The sequence below is a fragment of the Diplotaxodon limnothrissa genome, linkage group LG20 (genome assembly GCF_057381915.1).
Source record: "Diplotaxodon limnothrissa isolate DT_005_m linkage group LG20, D_limnothrissa_male_GT1.1, whole genome shotgun sequence".
Lineage (NCBI taxonomy): Eukaryota > Metazoa > Chordata > Actinopteri > Cichliformes > Cichlidae > Diplotaxodon > Diplotaxodon limnothrissa.
The window spans coordinates 16,219,105-16,236,500 of NC_140615.1; the positions used below are offsets into that span (position 1 = coordinate 16,219,105).

The following is a 17,396-nucleotide window of genomic DNA, read 5'->3' on the forward strand; positions in this document are numbered from 1 at the left end:
CCATGTTTTCAAAAAGAATTTCAAATTTAAATTCGTCTGACCACAGAACAGTTTTCCACCTCGTCTCAGTCTATTTCAAATGAACTCTGGCCAAAATTAGACAACAGTGATCTGGATTTTGTTCACATCTGGCTTCTTTTGTAAACTCATATCGTAAACTGTTGCCATTTAACCATATTAGTTGCAAATTGTTCCTCCAGCTGTTTCATTTTAGTGTCACTTGACTTTTCCAGCCTTTTGTTGACCTATTCCAACAAGTGAGCTGTTAGTTACGCTGCTGACATTTGGTAATAAACAGATAATCTTCAATTATGGTCTGTCTTGTAAAGTTTATATTCAGAAAAATGGAACAGTGATTGACGATATAAAATTTCCCCCTGTTTTTAATACAGTGTGTGTATGAGCCAATATTTAACCAAGACTGTTTCTGATCAAAGACAAGCTGAGGACTTACAGCACCAGCAAAATGTTAAAAAACAAACAAAAAACAAGTCGCAATAAAATGGCATTATTTGAAACTTTTTTATTTTATTAAAATTTTCGATGTAAATAAATTGTATTATTTTACACAAATATAATGTAATATACAAGACAAGACATTTATTCATATGTTTAAATGACATGAAGCTTTGATTTCCATTTGTACGCAGAGATGTACACAGACACGTGAAGCATGGCTGTAAAGTTGCTTGTTTACAATATTTAAAATTCAACTTCAAAATAAACAGTCTTACAGAGTAAGCTTGATAATAAGATTAATAGCTGATGTATTCATGGAACCTATTACACAATACTGCAAGAAAATTGACTGAAAATATTTATTTGAGAAAATATCTTTTTGGCCAGGACACATAATACTGGGTGCATATTAAGTTGCATATTAAGGCATTGCAGAGGTCATAGTGTGTGCTGAGGCACAGGTGTAGATCCACTCCTCACGTTTGAGGTGTAAACTCACAGTTTCATTCAACTATCACATATCGAGCTGAGAACTATCATTAACTGAGGGTGTGTAAGTCCCTTCTTCACTATCTAGTCCCCTTCTTCCAGAGAGTGCTGTCCTTTTCCCTCCAATGCCATTCCAGCCTCATAGATAGCCCACTGCAGAGCAGCTCCAGCTGGCACCTTGGCAAAGCCTTTCTCTGAGATGTGGTCTATCTTAAGGTAAGCCCCAGGCCTGTGCAGGGCCACTCCATGGAGGTGGGAGAAGAGCAGTGGTAAGTCACTTGTCAGTACATAGTGAGAAATGAGCCTCAGTTCAGTGGGAATGTCTGTCTCCTCTGAGTACTCGAAAATGGCTGCCATGTATTTGGACAGGTCCTGGCCCCAGGCTTTGGCTCGGCCCACCTCTGCACCAATAAGCTGGATGATTGCATCAGAGCTGTAGGCCTGATCTTCATCACCATCATCATCCTCTGGCTTGGGTCTTTGGTTAAAGCCCCTAGAGCACATCACCAAGACAAAGTCACTTTCCCGGATCTGCCGGCAGTGCCAGGCCATGCTGCCTTCCTCAGCCACGCTCAGAGAGTCCCAAAGATCCAGACACACCTTTGAAGAAAAATAAGTGGGAAGACTGTTAATATAAACCGAATCCCATCTCTTTCTCTTATTAAATGCATCTCATACTAACGAACACTTTGGCAAAATCTTGCCAAAACTGCCCTTACAAAATGTGCTGCAAGTTAAGAGATAAAATGTAAAACTGTACCTGAGTGGCCATGTGCTGCTGTATGAAAACACCTAACTGCATGACAGCTTTGACATGAGCGGGGCCCTCATGGCTGCTGTAGCAAATCAGAAGACGAGGAGGGGTCAGCCTGTTTTTGCGCAGTGATACCAATTCTTCCTGATTCCCAACTTCCTCATGTTTGTTGATGATATCTGATGATTAAAAAAACAAAACATTTTCATGTGCTGCTGGGGAAAGGAGCAGATGGATTAGAGATACTAAATGAAAATGTATAAACGTAATAACTGGCAGTGGTTCAAATACTGATTTTACATGACATGTCTGGGTTGTTTTTGCACCTAGTTGTATGTCAAATTTCTTCATCTGCAGCTTGGTCCTCCTCCTAATGACAATAGCCAGACAGCCTCCAAGTACGGCTACCGCGACCAGACTCAGAGGAAGGACAAAAGCCAAGGAGGGAGTGACAGAGCGTGGAGAGGCATCTTCTGATAACACCAAAGTTTGAATTATTTCTTGAGACAGTTTAGTGGATTATCCCACTGCTTTTCAAAGTATTAGAATAGTTAAAATAAAAAGACTTATTGCATTGGCCACAAGTGTGTATCAGTAACAAACAGACAGCGAAATACGTATAACAAGTATAACTAACAAAGTAGCATTAATGTGTTTCCTATTTTGCACAGAAGTCGGCGTCATCTACACAAGGGTGGAAATCTTGCGACCAAAACAATTAGGAGGGTTGCTTGCTGCCGCACCTTCACCTAGTGAAAGCCAGTAACTGCTTGCCATTGGGGAATACACATTTTTCATGTCCAGTGATAGTTCTTGAGAAATTTGTGCATGCATGCAAGAAACCTGCATATGGTTCAGGAGATATAACTTTACAACTAAAAGTACAGAAAGCTTTGTACACACTGTGACATAGTAATTGTGTGAATATGCAGCAACAAAACAGCTTTCCTTACCTTTCTGAGTGTGCACGACATGAACATTGAACATTTTCCTAACTGCATCCACTTCATTAGCTGCAATCTGTGGAAAAAAGTCAAATAGGTGAAGCATGAAAGTACATATCTGACTGAGCAAGTGAAGAGCAAGTGAACATTTTGTCCTCTAAGTTAATGTGTTAGGAGCAGGAAGATTAGGCAAGCCCAAGGATTTGAGCAACTTTGCCAAAACAATGTCGGACTCTGTAGTTTTCTCTGGTCCCCTCCCCAATCAGACCAGGAGTGACATGTTTAGCCGCATGTTCTCCTTAAATTGCTGGCTGTCTGAGTGGTGTCCCAGAAACGATGTGGGCTTCATAGATAATTGGCAAACCTTCTGGAGGAAACCTGGTCTTGTTAGGAGAGACGGCATCCATCCCACTTTGGATGGAGCAGCTCTCATTTCTAGAAATATGGACAAATTTATTAAACCTCCCAAAATATGACTATCCAGAGTTGGGACCAGGAAGCAGAGTTGCAGTCTTACACGCCTCTCTGCAGCTTCTCTCCTCCTGCTACCCCCCCCAAAAACCCATCTCCATAGAGACTGTGTCAGCTCCCAAACAGACAAAAAACAAACTAAAAACCATCAACAAACAACTTAAACATAAACAATTACAAAGAAAGAACAATACAGTATCCACATCTGAACCAAAGAGTAAAACAGTGAAATGTGGATTATTAAATATTAGGTCTCTCTCCTCCAAGTCTTTGTTAGTACATGACTTAATAATTGATCAACAAATTGATTTACTCTGCCTTACAGAAACCTGGTTGCAGCAGGATGATTATGTTAGTTTAAATGAATCAACACCCCCGAGTCATTCTAACTACCAGAAATCTCGAAGCACAGGCCGAGGGGGCGGTGTGGCAGCAATTTTTCACACCAGCCTATTAATTAATGAAAGACCAAGACAGACTTAATTCATTTGAAAGCCTGATGCTTAACATTGTCCACCCCAGCTGTAAAACTCAGAAACCAGTCTTACTTGTTATCATCTATCGTCCACCTGGGCCTTACACAGAGTTTCTGTCTGATTTCTCAGACTTTATATCTAATTTAGTTCTGAGCTCAGATAAAATAATTATTGTGGGTGATTTTAACATCCATGTAGATGCTAAAAATGACAGCCTCAACATGGCATTTAATCTGTTATTAGACTCAATTGGCTTCTCTCAAAATGTAAAAGAACCCACCCACCACTTTAATCACACTCTAGATCTTGTTTTAACATATGGCATAGAAACTGAACATTTAATAGTGTTTCCTGAAAACCCTCTCCTGTCTGATCATTTCCTGATAACATTTACATTTACAATAATTGATTACACAGCGGTGGGGAGTAGACAAAGTAGATGTCTTTCTGAAAGTGCTGTAACTAAGTTTAAGAATATAATCCACCCACTGTTATCATCTTCAATGCCCTGTACCAACACAGAGCAGAGCAGCTATCTGAACGCTACCCCAACAGAGGTCGATTATCTTGTTAATAATTTCACCTCCTCACTACGTACGACTCTGGATACTGTAGCTCCAGTGAAAACTAAGGTCTCTAATCAGAAGTACCTGACTCCGTGGTATAATTCTCAAACACGTACCCTAAAGCAGATGACTCGTAATCTGGAGAGGAAATGGCGTGTCACAAATTTAGAGGATCATCATTTAGCCTGGAGAAATAGTTTGCTGCTTTATAAGAAAGCCCTCCGCAAAGCCAGAACATCTTACTATTCATCACTGATTGAAGAAAATAAGAACAACCCCAGGTTTCTCTTCAGCACTGTAGCCAGGCTGACAAAAAGTCAGAGCTCTTTTGAGTCAACCATCCCTTTAACGTTAACTAGTAATGACTTCATGAACTTCTTCACAAATAAAATTTTTATCATTAGAGAAAAAATTACCAGTAATCATCCCACAGATGTAATATTATCTACAGCTACTCTTAGTACCATTGATGTTAAGTTAGACTCTTTTTCTCCAATTGATCTTTCTGAGTTAACTTCAATAATTACTTCCTCCAAACCATCAACGTGTCTTTTAGACCCCATTCCTACAAAACTGCTCAAAGAAGTCCTGCCATTAATCTATTCTTCGATCTTAAATATGATCAACCTATCTCTAATAATCAGCTATGTACCACAGGCGTTTCAAGCTAGCTGTAGTTAAACCTTTACTCAAAAAGCCATCTCTAGACCCAGCAGTCTTAGCTAATTATAGGCCAATCTCCAACCTTCCTTTCATATCAAAAATCCTTGAAAGAGTAGTTGTCAAACAGCTAACAGATCATCTGCAGAGGAATGGTTTATTTGAAGAGTTTCAGTCAGGTTTCAGAGCTAATCACAGCACAGAAACAGCTTTAGTGAAGGTTACAAATGATCTTCTTATGGCCTCTGACAGTGGACTCATCTCTGTGCTTGTCCTGCTAGACCTTAGTGCAGCATTCGATACTGTCGACCATAATATCCTATTAGAGCGATTAGAACATGCTGTAGGTATTACAGGTACTGCACTGCAGTGGTTTGTATCATATCTATATAATAGACTCCAGTTTGTTCATGTAAATGGAGAGTCCTCTTCACACACTGAGGTTAATTATGGAGTTCCACAGGGTTCAGTGCTAGGACCAATTCTGTTTACATTATACATGCTTCTCTTAGGCAGTATCATTAGAAGACATAGCATACATTTTCACTGCTATGCAGATGACACCCAGCTCTATCTGTCCATGAAGCCAGATAACACACACCAATTAGTTAAACTGCAGGAATGTCTTAAAGACATAAAGACCTGGATGGCCGCTAACTTTCTGCTTCTTAATTCAAATAAAACTGAGGTTATTGTACTCTGCCCTGAAAAGCTTAGAAATATGGTATCTAACCAGATTCTTACTCTGGATGGCATTACCTTGGCCTCCAGTAACACTGTGAGGAACCTTGGAGTCATTTTTGACCAGGACATGTCCTTCAATGCACATATTAAACAGATATGTAAGACTGCGTTCTTCCATTTGCGCAACATCTCTAAAATTAGAAATATCCTGTCTCAGAGTGACGCTGAAAAACGAGTTCATGCATTTATTACTTCCAGGCTGGACGACTGTAATTCATTATTATCAGGATGTCCAAAAAACTCACTGAAAAGCCTTCAGCTAATCCAAAATGCTGCAGCAAGAGTGCTGACAGGGACTAGAAAGAGAGAGCAGATTTCTCCTGTTTTGGCTTCCCTTCATTGGCTTCCTGTTAAATCCAGAATTGAATTCAAAATCCTGCTCCTCACATACAAGGTCTTAAATAATCAGGCCCCATCTTATCTTAATGACCTTGTAGTACCATATCACCCTATTAGAGCACTTCGCTCTCGCTCTGCAGGCCTACTTGTTGTTCCTAGAGTATTTAAAAGTAGAATGGGAGGGAGAGACTTCAGTTTTTAGGCCTCTCTTCTGTGGAACCAGCTTCCAGTTTGGATTCAGGAGACAGACACTATCTCTACTTTTAAGATTAGGCTTAAAACTTCCCTTTTTGCTAAAGCATATAGTTAGGGCTGGACCAGGTGACCCTGAATCCTCCCTTAGTTATGCTGCAATAGACATAGGCTGCCGGGGGATTCCCATGATGCATTGAGTTTTTCCTTTCCAGTCACCTTTCTCTCTCACTATGTATTAACAGACCTCTCTGCATTGAATCTTATCTGTTATTAACCTCTGTCTCTCTTCCACAGCATGTCTTTTATCCTGTCTTCCTTCTCTCACCCCAACCGGTCGCAGCAGATGGCCCCGCCCCTCCCTGAGCCTGGTTCTTCTGGCTAAACCCTTCTCTCAAGCTTCATGATGTAGTCTCCTGAAATGGTTTTCACCTCACAGCTGTGCCTCATCAGGGTTCATTTGTGGAATTTCTTGCCTGCTGGCAGCCCTATCTGACAACTGTTAGAATTTGTGTTATGGCAAGAACTAATCGGCTAAGTAAAGAGAAAGAACAGGCCGTCATTACTTTAAGAAATGAAGGTCAGTCAGTCCAGAAAATTGCAAAAACTTTGAATGTGTCCCCGAGTGCAGTCGCAAAACCCATCAAGCGTTACAATCAGTGATGGGAATGACGGCGTTACTTTTTTCAGTAACGAGTAATCTAACTAATTAGTATTTCTATCGTTACAACGGCATTACTGTTACTAACAAGAAAATGCGGTGCGGTCGCGTTACTATTTTCCAACAAACAGACGGTTGAAGCTGTGTTCAGCTTACCACACCTTGGGGTGAGATAGACTGCAGAGTGAAGGCAAAAGGGCCAACGAGTGCATCTCCGGGAACTCCTTCAAGACTCTTGGAAAACCATTTCAGGTGACTACCTCATGAAGCTAATCGAGGGGAATGCCAAGAGTGTGCAAAGTAATAAAGGGAGCCTATTTAAAAAAAAAAACAAAACTAAAATCTAAAACATGTTTTGAGTTACTTCACACTTTTTTGTTTACTAAATGATTCCATATGTGTTCATTGATAGTTTTGATGTCTTCAGTGAGAATCTACAATGTAAATAGTCATTAAAATAAATAAAAACCATTAAATCAGAAGGTGTGTCCAAACTTTTGACTGGTAGTGTACCTAAGAATTATTGCAGAACATGTATATGCTTTCATAGAAACGGTGTTCCCTAATAGCTGTGGGGCTCTTTCAGCAGGATAATGCACCCTGCCACAAAGCAAAAATGCTTCAGGAATGGTTTAAGGAGCACAACAACAAGTTTGAGGTGTTGAACTGGCCTCTAAATACCCTAATCCAATCAAGCCATGCATGTGCTGGTTAAACAAGCCAGATACCAAAGCACACATTCAGGAATGGTAATAAAGTCCATGCTTCGATGGGTCAGGGCTGTTTTGGCAGCAAAAGGAGATTAACACAATATTAGGCAGGTGGTCACAATGATATGTGTGATCTTCGTATATGCATTTCACAACCACTTATTTGCTAACTTTGATTGTGTGTGTGTGTGTGTGTGTGTGTGTGGGGGGGGGGGGGGGGGGGGGGGGGGGTTGAGCTGTTGTATCAGACAAAGTTAGCTGTTTCTGGGAAAGAGAACAATGAAAGTGCACAAAAACAGGAAAGCTGCTGTCCATAAAAATTGAACGGTTAGTTAAAAGACAGTAAAAGAATATGAAAAGACCTACAATGTCATCACCTCGCGCAATATGACTGATGAGCAAACTATTTTCTGATGAAATCCACACATGTGGTAAAAAGATTTGGGGGAAAAAGTCAATAAACACAAAGTCCATTCAAGTATTCAAGTTTATTCATCAACCAAGTCTTTTGGTGGAAAGCAGTTATACTTATGTCCACATATACTATAAACAGTGTTAGTCATAATTCTTTTACCTCACAGGTGTAATTGGTTCCTTCTTGAAGGTCGCTCAGCTGATAGCTATGGTGAGTTTTATTTGTAGTCAGATCCTAAGATGATGAAATTAATGCTTGTTACATTTATAAAGAGAACCTAAATGATCAGAAATATCTAAAAATAAATAAAAGGCACTGAATGAAACAAAGGTGCAGCACAGGAAATTACTTACCGGTATTATGTCGGTGTATTTTTTCCTGCCATTTATGTAACACAGCGAGAAGTAGCTTCTTATTCCCAGATTTGGAGGAGCCAAGTTAAAGGTCACAGTGATGGCACTGCCTTCCTGCTGAACCTCAATATGTTTAGGGTACCAGTCTGTAACCAGACCATAACAATAACATAATGTCATGAATAAAGCAGATCTTTGGAGAAAGACTGTCACAGACTGGACTTCACATGAAAATAAGTTTTCTCACCATTTTTACACTGCTCAAAGCCATTCTTCTCTGCACATGCTGCAAGAACATGAAGCACATGTTACTCTAAATATTGATTTAATGCAGTGTTGACAGAATAGCAGAGCTGATTGGTGGCAAAATATGTAAATTTATGATAATGCTATTCACTGAAGTTGGACCAAAACTAAAAAGGCAGATTTAAATAATAAAGGTCACCAAACAGCATCTTACATCGTGTAGAGAAGATCTCACTGCGGTAGAACCTCTCCCACTCCTCAGGCACTGGCAGAGCCATGACAGTAACAGCATACTGGGATCCAAGGGAGAGGCCGGGGAACGGGTCTGACTTGTACACCTGCAGAATAGCATGGGCACATTATACACTTCATATATGGTTTGGGGCAGTGAACTGTGATCACAGACGATGGTTCCTGTGCTCCTGAGCTCATGCAGGGATTTCAATGACAGAATCGTGTCTGTTTTTAATGCAACGTCACCCAAGAGGGTCCATGAGGGTCCGGAAATTTCAGCCTTGTCCCCTACTTACTGAGATTTTTTCAGATTCTCAGAATCTTTAGATTAAATTGTGTACTGTAGATGAGATATTTAATCTTCTCAATTTAAAACTGAAACTATTCTGAAAGAGGAATTTGTAGATGCTGCCTTTTTCCAGATCAGTGAACTTCTGCTCATCTTTACTTCTGAGACACTTTGCCTCTCTAAGAACCTCTTTTTATACCCAATAATATTACTGACCTGTTGCCAGTTAACCTAATGTTCCTCCAGCTGTTTACTCAGTTCAGATTTTTTATGTTTTTCCTTGTTTGCAAATCATTGCATTGTGTTTTTATTTAAATTTTAGGCAATATCGCACAGGGGAACTTTAGTGTGAAAGAGCGATTCTTCGTCAAGAAGAAGAAGTAAAAAGAAGCTAGTTACATGTTGTTGTTACTGTCAGTAGTGTTGCTGCTTTTTCATTCTTTGAGACTTACCAGTTAAAAAAATTGAATGGAGCTATTCATTGTTTGTCCATGTGGTTTGAATATATGTTGTGGTGGGGCGTGGTCTGCGGTGCCGTGCAGGGAGGGCGGACGCACCTGCACGGCATCCTTAATCACGCCCGCCTAGTTAAAAACACGGGGACTGAGGGGTTTGGGGGGGTTGTGGTGTGGTGAGATGTAAATAAAGATGACTCTGAACGTTGCTCCGTGGTCCCGCCGTGTCTTATTCACGCCACATTGGTGCCGAATCCCAGGAGGCAGCACGGCGGGTCCATATCGGAGCCAGGGAATGGAGGAGCTGGCCCAGAGGGTGGCCGAAATGGCGGCCGCCCAGCGGGAGCAGGCGGCGGAGGTGCGTCGCCAGCAGGAAGAGCTGCAGGACCAGTCCGAGCGGCACCTGGAAAGGATTGGGGAGCTGGCGGCGCTGCTCTGGGCCTGGGCGCCACCCCCACAGGGGTGTCCCGAGGACAGTGAAGCGGTGGAGGAGCCGCGTGAGGCACCTCAGCAGCCGGAGGTGGCAGACGAGGCGCGCGGGGATCTGCGCCTGCCGGAGGAGGGGGAACAGCCAGGTGAAGGGCTGCTCCTGCCGGGAGTGGTGGATGAGCCGCTCCAACCGGAGGCGGCAGACGAGGTGCGCGAGGGTCTGCGCCGGTTGGAGAAAGAGGAGCTGCACGAGGGGCTGCTCGAGCCGGGAGTGGCGGCGGAGGGAGCAGTAGTGACGGAGGAGTCGCGCTATGGGCTGCTCCAGCAGGGAGCGACAGCGGTGACGGAGGGGCCGCGCAAGGAGCTGGAGGTCCCAGTGCCAGGGGAGCTTGCTCGAGTGGAACTGGCGAGCGAGGCGGGCGCCACGCTTGAGATCGCCGTGCTCGCCAGACCGGCCTCACCACCACCAGAGGCCTGTACACGCCACACCTCTGCCCAGCCACCTGTGAGCTGGGGCTCACGCTTGTGCCGGCCGCGCCGGGTGCACCTGTCACGTGTCCGACTTCCGAACCAGCTTTGCCTGCGCCGCTGGATTCGCGGGCGGCCGCCTGAACTCGCACCTCCCCGTCGCTTGGCCGGGGCCTGGGGTTGCCAGCTGTCCGGGCTGATTCCCTCTCCCACTGGCGGTGGGGGAGTAGGTTCGGCCGGATGGCTCCCCGGCCTCAATCGGGCGATGGGGGTATGTGGTGGGGCGTGGTCTGCGGTGCCGTGCAGGGAGGGCGGACGCACCTGCACGGCATCCTTAATCACGCCCGCCTAGTTAAAAACACGGGGACTGAGGGGTTTGGGGGGGTTGTGGTGTGGTGAGATGTAAATAAAGATGACTCTGAACGTTGCTCCGTGGTCCCGCCGTGTCTTATTCACGCCACATATGTAAATAATTTAAGTCCACTGCGGTTAAACTGTTTCCTCCAAGGACATGTTGTCAGTTTTATGTTTGATCGTAATCTCATCCAGAACATTATTTTGTTTTATTCTGTATTCAGTGTTTTGCAGTTTTCACCCCAAAACTGAAAGATGCTGTTTAAGCTCTGGTTCAAGGGAATGTAACTGAGAAAAATTTAGAAACCACTTGTAACTCAAAACATTTGTAAATGGAAATATATCCACATGAAGCCAGTTATTGTCATAACTAGCTGTAACTTAAAACTTTAAAAGCTTCACGTTTTCTTTGTGTGGTCTAACACAATAAAAGGAAAAATAACACAGCCAAAGGCCAAAGCCAGCGGGGCTCTTCCTACCCGTTGAGCATGTGAAGTTGGGAGGGATAAGTTGCGGTGGAAGAGAAAGAGCTGACAGGCAACGCTAGTCCCTCCCAGAGCCTGGAGGGACACCTGAAAGCCACGAAGGAAGGCGATCCCTGCAGCAAACACAAAAGAAACAAAGAATTAGCAACAACCCTTCATCAAACTTGCACACTGTGTGTACGAGTGTTTACGTCTGAGAGTTTGTTCTTTCTTTTGTTTTTTTATCAGGCTCCGACGTTGTCATGTGTCAGTGCCTCAGTCACATAGTACAATAAGAAAAATAATTTTGGAGACATCTCGCATATGTCTCATAATTGAAGTCAGATGTCTTTTTTAACCTCTCATAATAATAAAGAAAAACAAATCATAGATATCCCACCACCAAGTGAAAAATTACTCTTTTCACTTAGAAACTTAGGATACGACATGATAAATGATAGGTATATATTCTCAATAAGCAAACAAATTTTACCATAGTAACTGGGTTTCCAGGAGACAATGATGGTGTCAGATTGGGAGTTTGAGTCATTTAAAAACTCAACCTTCACATCATTTGGTGCTTGGACGTAGTGTTGACAGATTTTAGGGTCTTCATTTCCCAGCAGCTCAAAACATGGCCATGGAATACAACCTGAAGAGGAATAATGAGGAAAATACTTCAATAATAGCTCTGAGAGGCTGCACTTGCTAATCCCAACATGCTAACACATTTAAATTAATATGGTTGGAATGCTAAGATGGTAATATTTGCACCACAAATAGTTACAGTTTGGGCTGATGGGAATGTTATTGTAAACAATGGTCATAAAGCTGACAGCGGTAATGAAAGGAAAAGACAGATAACACAATTCTCTGACCAATCCTCAGTTTTTCAAATATAATCTATCTGAACTGACCCAATCCAAATCTGGTTCAATGGAGAAATAGGATTGCAAGATCGGATAAGATCAGGTAATCCAAAATTATTATTTTTTAAAATCTGGATTAAACACATTTTAATAGGAAAATAATTTATTTGATCCAGAATATCAGGATTACCCGGATCCCAGCAGAGGGTTGAATTCAGTCTGATCACAAAGGAAAAATCAAAACTCAAAAAGCAATCAAACAAGAAAACTAGACGTGATAAACAGAGTTAAGAGCTGGCAAACTGGATTATTGCCTACTCTGTGTTAGGTATTTATGCAACAAAATATTGTTATGCACTTATTTCAGTCATTTTATGATGCACTGTATTTTATAGATACAATATAAACATTACGATCTTCAGTTTTTAATTAATTAAAGTGGTAAAGAGAGGAAATACAAGTAATCAATTATGAATGTTAAAGCTGATTGCAGTACATAACAGTTAAACCATTGCAAACTTAAATCTGTGGACATGCTCTTAATGATTTCTGCCATCAGCATGTTGTTGCTGTACAAAGAGCAATGTTCATGTTTTAAAACCTGCTTTGTCAACTACATGCATGAACCCTCTCTCCTTCATCACAGTGGGGATAATCTGAACAAGACTTGGTGTTATGGTGTTATGTTCACCATTTGCATTTGTTTCACATGTCACATTCAACATACATCACTCCTACATAACTTAACGGTCACCAAAATTTGGAACCACAACAAAATATCGTTCGACTAGCCGCTAAATTTGGAATGAAGAAAACTGAAAAATCCCTGACAAAAACAGCCTAAAAGGTGAGTTTTTGCTAGTGTAATTAATCAGTTATCTTTTATTTTATGTGAATTTTGGAACCCCCCTGAATCCCAGTTAATCCCAGTAATTTGATGAGCCGGATTTGATAATCCTCAAAAGTCTGTACCTTGATCAGCATACATTCATTCTTGTTTGAACTACTGGAACAAAATTGAGCGGTATTACTCGATCCATGGAAGGAAAAAAATGTATTACCAAACCCAGACAATTTTCATCTTTGGAACGACCGGGCAGTGGGGAACATGACTGTCTAAAGCAGATTTAATATTAGTCATGGTGTTAGCATCAATTAGACAAGCACTAGCTGTAGTAATCCTGATAAATGTACTGCAGTTTTAATACTTCTAGACATTATTTGACATGTACATGTGCAAATTCTACACGATGCCTGTTTATGGGATGAGTGCAATACAACTATGTTGTCTTTATTTTTGTATTTTTTTAAACCTTTTTTTGTGGATTCAGCTAAATAAAAGAGAACAAATTGTTGTTTTTGTGCCAAGCCATTTGTAAAAAAAAACAAGGAAAAAAAGAAAGAAAAAAGATATATTTTAACACTGATTCTTTGCAAAATTCTCAGTAGCATGTAGCTACAACAATCACTCATCCATTGATTTAGGGGTCTTTTTTATGCTTGAATGATTCATAGGTCAGTGTGAAGTGGCTAAGCAAACAAAAAAGCATTCCTTGGGACTTGAGTGAAAATGAGTGTAAAAGCAGCCAAAAGAAAAACTTTGAAAAACCTCCAGAAAGAAACTATTTCTCAAAAGCACTTTTAAAAGCTAAAAGACCGATTAATCCTCTGGGGACCATGAATAACCAAATTACATGGAGATTTGCTGACAGCTAAGCAAAGTTTTGTGTTGACATGGATCTAGTTGGACCAACAGCTGCCAGTCATTACGTTATAAAAAACATATTGGCAGCAGTCAGCTGTAGTGCCTCAGCCTCCAAGTAGATGCACCTATGTTATGAATGTCAAAATACTGGGTTGCCTTATTCTTAAGTTATCGCATTCAGAAGGCTTGACCTCTAACCTGCTGGTCTGAAGCATTCAGCTATGTGCTAGTGCAGTGCCAAGAAGGAACTGGTGTTGAAACTGTGATGATCCTAGTGAAACAACCATTGATCTGAGAAGCGTTATGAGGTAATTAGTCTGTCATTCTACAGAGAGAAATATTATTTACAAATGGAAAACACTGAAGACAATGTTGAAAGGAGTGGACATCTCTGCCAATTCTGCAAAAGTTAGCATGTTAAATGTTGAAATTAATCACAGTACAATTAGAAAAAGATCGAGCACGGAAGGTGGAAGGGTCGGAAGTTTACCAGGAAAGAGAGAAAAAAATGATGGTTGAAGCAGATGCTGCGCAGAGATAATAATTACAAGGTGAACCACATTCTTAGCACTGTGGAAATAGGTGTGAACCAAGTTCATTCAAACCTCAAACTCACATAGAGCTCAGATATTTGCAGTATGATGTTTGAACCTGACTTACTTCCAAACCTTTCAATGGATTTAAAGCCCAGAGCCTTTCTGACATCCCTCCTTGTTATTCTGCAGTATTCACATGCTGGACCGCCCTGCATAGGAGAAAATAAAGAAGTCAAACTGTACACACTCATCTATATCTCTTTCGTAGTTTTGTGCACACAAGGTTCAATTTGACCTTCCCTTTAACTTTATAATGAAAAGCAGGACTGTGTACAATCCCTGTTCAGCTGCCAAAAGTGAGGAGGAGTAGGGAAGGGAAAAATGTGACTTAATAGCAGCAACAATAAAATGGATGTCACAGAACTGTGTCGCAATTCCTGCTTCCCAACAATGAACTGATATCCTTTGGCAAAAAGCTCCAGAATCACAAGAGACCCTGGACGCGGCAGTTTTGCTTTACTCTTCATAGAGCTTAAGTTTCAGTAACTTACGTATCTGAAATGTATCTGTCCAACACTATGAAAGCCTTCCATGAGAGACAGTCTGAAAACGTTCAACTGTGCACTCTTCCAAAGTGTGTCTTTATCCTGTCTATCTCCCCTCACCCCCAACCGGTCGTGGCTAATGGCCACACTTCCTGTTAAAAGGAAGTTTTTCCTCCCCACTGTCGCCAAAGTGCTTGCTCATAGGGAGTCATGTGATTGTTGGGGTTTTCAGTGTTTTCTCTTTATTATTTTGGGGTCTTTACCTTACAATATAAAGCACCTTGAGGTAAGTGTGGTGTGATTTGGCGCTGTAAAAGTACAATTGAATTGAAAAGAATTGTATTGCATGTTCAGTTTGCCTGCCATAAAAAAAGGTAGTGCACCACTTCAGTTCAGTTCAGTTCAGTTCAAGTAACAATCATCAGAGGTGCTTTGATTTCCAAACATCTGCACATACTTACCTATCACAGCTTAAACAGTGGATCAGCACTGACAACCCTTCATGGTAAGTTTGGAGAACCTTGTTGCTATATTACAAACAATATGGTTCTTGTTTTTGTAAGATTCTCCATGTAAAATCTGATTCCCATCTGTACAGTATGTGCTGCGGCTTGTTCTTGTGTTTAAACAGTGGATGCTTCTCAACATACTGTGTAGTGAAGGCACTGATCAGGGTTGACTCACTGTGCTCTGCTGTTGAGTGAACATTATCAATGAAGAGCAGGACAGTGCATTTCCCAAAGCATCGCTTTTACGGGGTGTTTGTGTAATTATAGTTAATGCTGCTTCACACTCAAAGCACGCTAAATTATAGAAGGACATATTTGACTTGTTGGAGCAGTGAAAGTGTGACTGGGTCACTGAATTTGTTATAGTTTCTCTGTAATAAAACAGCTGTTTACCTCCACCTTCTGTGAAAATGAAAGTCTGGTGTGCCCCTAGACAGATATAGCACTGGCTGTTGGTGTTTCTGTCATTAAGAAATTGTTTGATCACTTTCTTACACTGCTGACTTGCTCTACAGGTTTTAGACATCATGACTAATAGGATGATAAAAGAGAAACCGTGTGTGCGGAAGGTTAGGTAGAAAGTCTGCGTAGCCTAAACCCTCGTTTTCTGGAGCAAACCAGCTGAGCAAACATGGAGGAATCCATATAAAAAGCCCACACAAATTAAGTTTTGGAGAAAAATCAAAGTCTAATTTCTACAAGATGACTGAGTGCCCCACTTTCCATTAATCAAAATAAAATTTTGATTAACTTCACGTGAAAACGTGAGCATGGCCCTTTGGTTTAACCATCTCACTGTGGTATGGTAACCCAGGGGTAATATCTTTTCAAGTAAAAACACTGCATTACTGACAGCAAATCTGGCTCAAATAAAATCAACATTTTGGATAATCGCTCACGACTGGATCCATTTTAATGAGTTGCATCATAAATCTCTGTGGCACAAGCTCCAGTGAAAAGTCTCCAAATGCTCTCCTCCTTTGCTTTTTAAACTTTTTCACATTTAAAATCTCTCCATGAATTTATCTTTGTGCCGGGAAATCATTACAACTCCCCCCTCCCCTCTTCTTCTTGTGACACCTAAAACTAAAGGTAACTGCTGCAGATTTCCTTCTCTGATAATAACAATCATAGGTTCATTATGTGAATACACACCACACAGTCATCACGGTATAATCTGTTTACAGCCAGTATGTGTAACTCCAGCCACCCTCAATAACGCAGTGAAAACATTCCGACATCCACCGAGAGTGTGGACAGATTGAAACTGTTAGAGCTTGTAGTGTGAGACGATAGCATGAGAAAATCCACTCAAGCCCCCCTCAATTTCTAACTTGATTTATGTTCAAGATTACAGGGTTACACACACACACACACACACACACACACACACATTAAAGGAACATAAGATTTGTTTCTTAGATGATAACAAATATAGGAAATCTTGTACACGTCATACTTTCCACTACAGAGAACAACATACCCACTGAAGGGGCGGGAAATAAAATGTGACACCTGGGATTTTAAACCATGCAGCAGTTTGACGGTTTAAAATGAATTTTTTTCCCTACTAAATTTGGATCTTATATTTGAAGAATTGAGGATGTCGTTTTCTGTGTAACTCATCAGTTACGCAGCAGGAACTCAATCTGCAGGTTGTTTATTTGCTATTCTTTAGATTTATCTTGCGACCACTTAACGAAGACCTAAACTTTTCTTAAAACCAGGACAAACTGAATAATTCTCTTAAAAAAATGTGTTATGTGAATTATCTTTAGTCGGGAGTTTTTCTTACTTTTCAAACAAAGGCTGAGAGAACATCTGTCACAAAACAAAAAATAAAACATGATGCTGCATATTGTACGAATTATACAAAGTTACTGAATTAAGGTGAGTTAACAGTTGACTATGAAGGAGATACAACCTCCAGCTTACCTGCTGGATACAGTCCAGACTGCAGCTCTGAGGGGTGACAGGAGCAGCTGTGGCCTCAGCCTGACAGCAGAGCAGCTGACAAAGCGTCAAAAACAGGTACAAAAGCTTCCACATGCTTCTAGGGC

At 41.2% G+C, this 17,396-nt stretch overlaps 1 protein-coding gene across 1 annotated transcript; it reads right to left on the reverse strand.

Annotated features, from left to right (window-relative positions):
- Positions 1-1,032: 1,032 nt before the first annotated feature.
- Positions 1,033-17,385, reverse strand: LOC146610732 (interleukin-17 receptor D). The gene is made up of 12 exons (XM_085345305.1): positions 17,272-17,385; positions 14,407-14,491; positions 11,666-11,824; positions 11,188-11,306; positions 8,694-8,817; positions 8,481-8,519; positions 8,234-8,379; positions 8,040-8,114; positions 2,656-2,722; positions 2,029-2,175; positions 1,709-1,881; positions 1,033-1,548 (listed from the first exon to the last, which is right to left on the reverse strand). Exons 1-12 carry the CDS (start codon positions 17,383-17,385, stop codon positions 1,033-1,035), a joined length of 1,764 nt encoding a protein of 587 aa, XP_085201431.1.
- Between the last annotated feature and the right edge of the window lie 11 nt (positions 17,386-17,396).

Excerpts from the sequence above, each read along its gene's own strand:
- LOC146610732 (XM_085345305.1), bottom strand. The coding sequence starts at position 17,385 with ATGTGGAAGCTTTTGTACCTGTTTTTGACGCTTTGTCAGCTGCTCTGC. Across the intron at positions 11,307-11,665 it reads CTGGAAACCCAGTTACTATG|GGATCGCCTTCCTTCGTGGC; the intron begins GTAAAATTTGTT and ends TGTTTGCTGCAG. Across the intron at positions 8,115-8,233 it reads AATACACCGACATAATACCG|GATCTGACTACAAATAAAAC; the intron begins GTAAGTAATTTC and ends TCATCATCTTAG.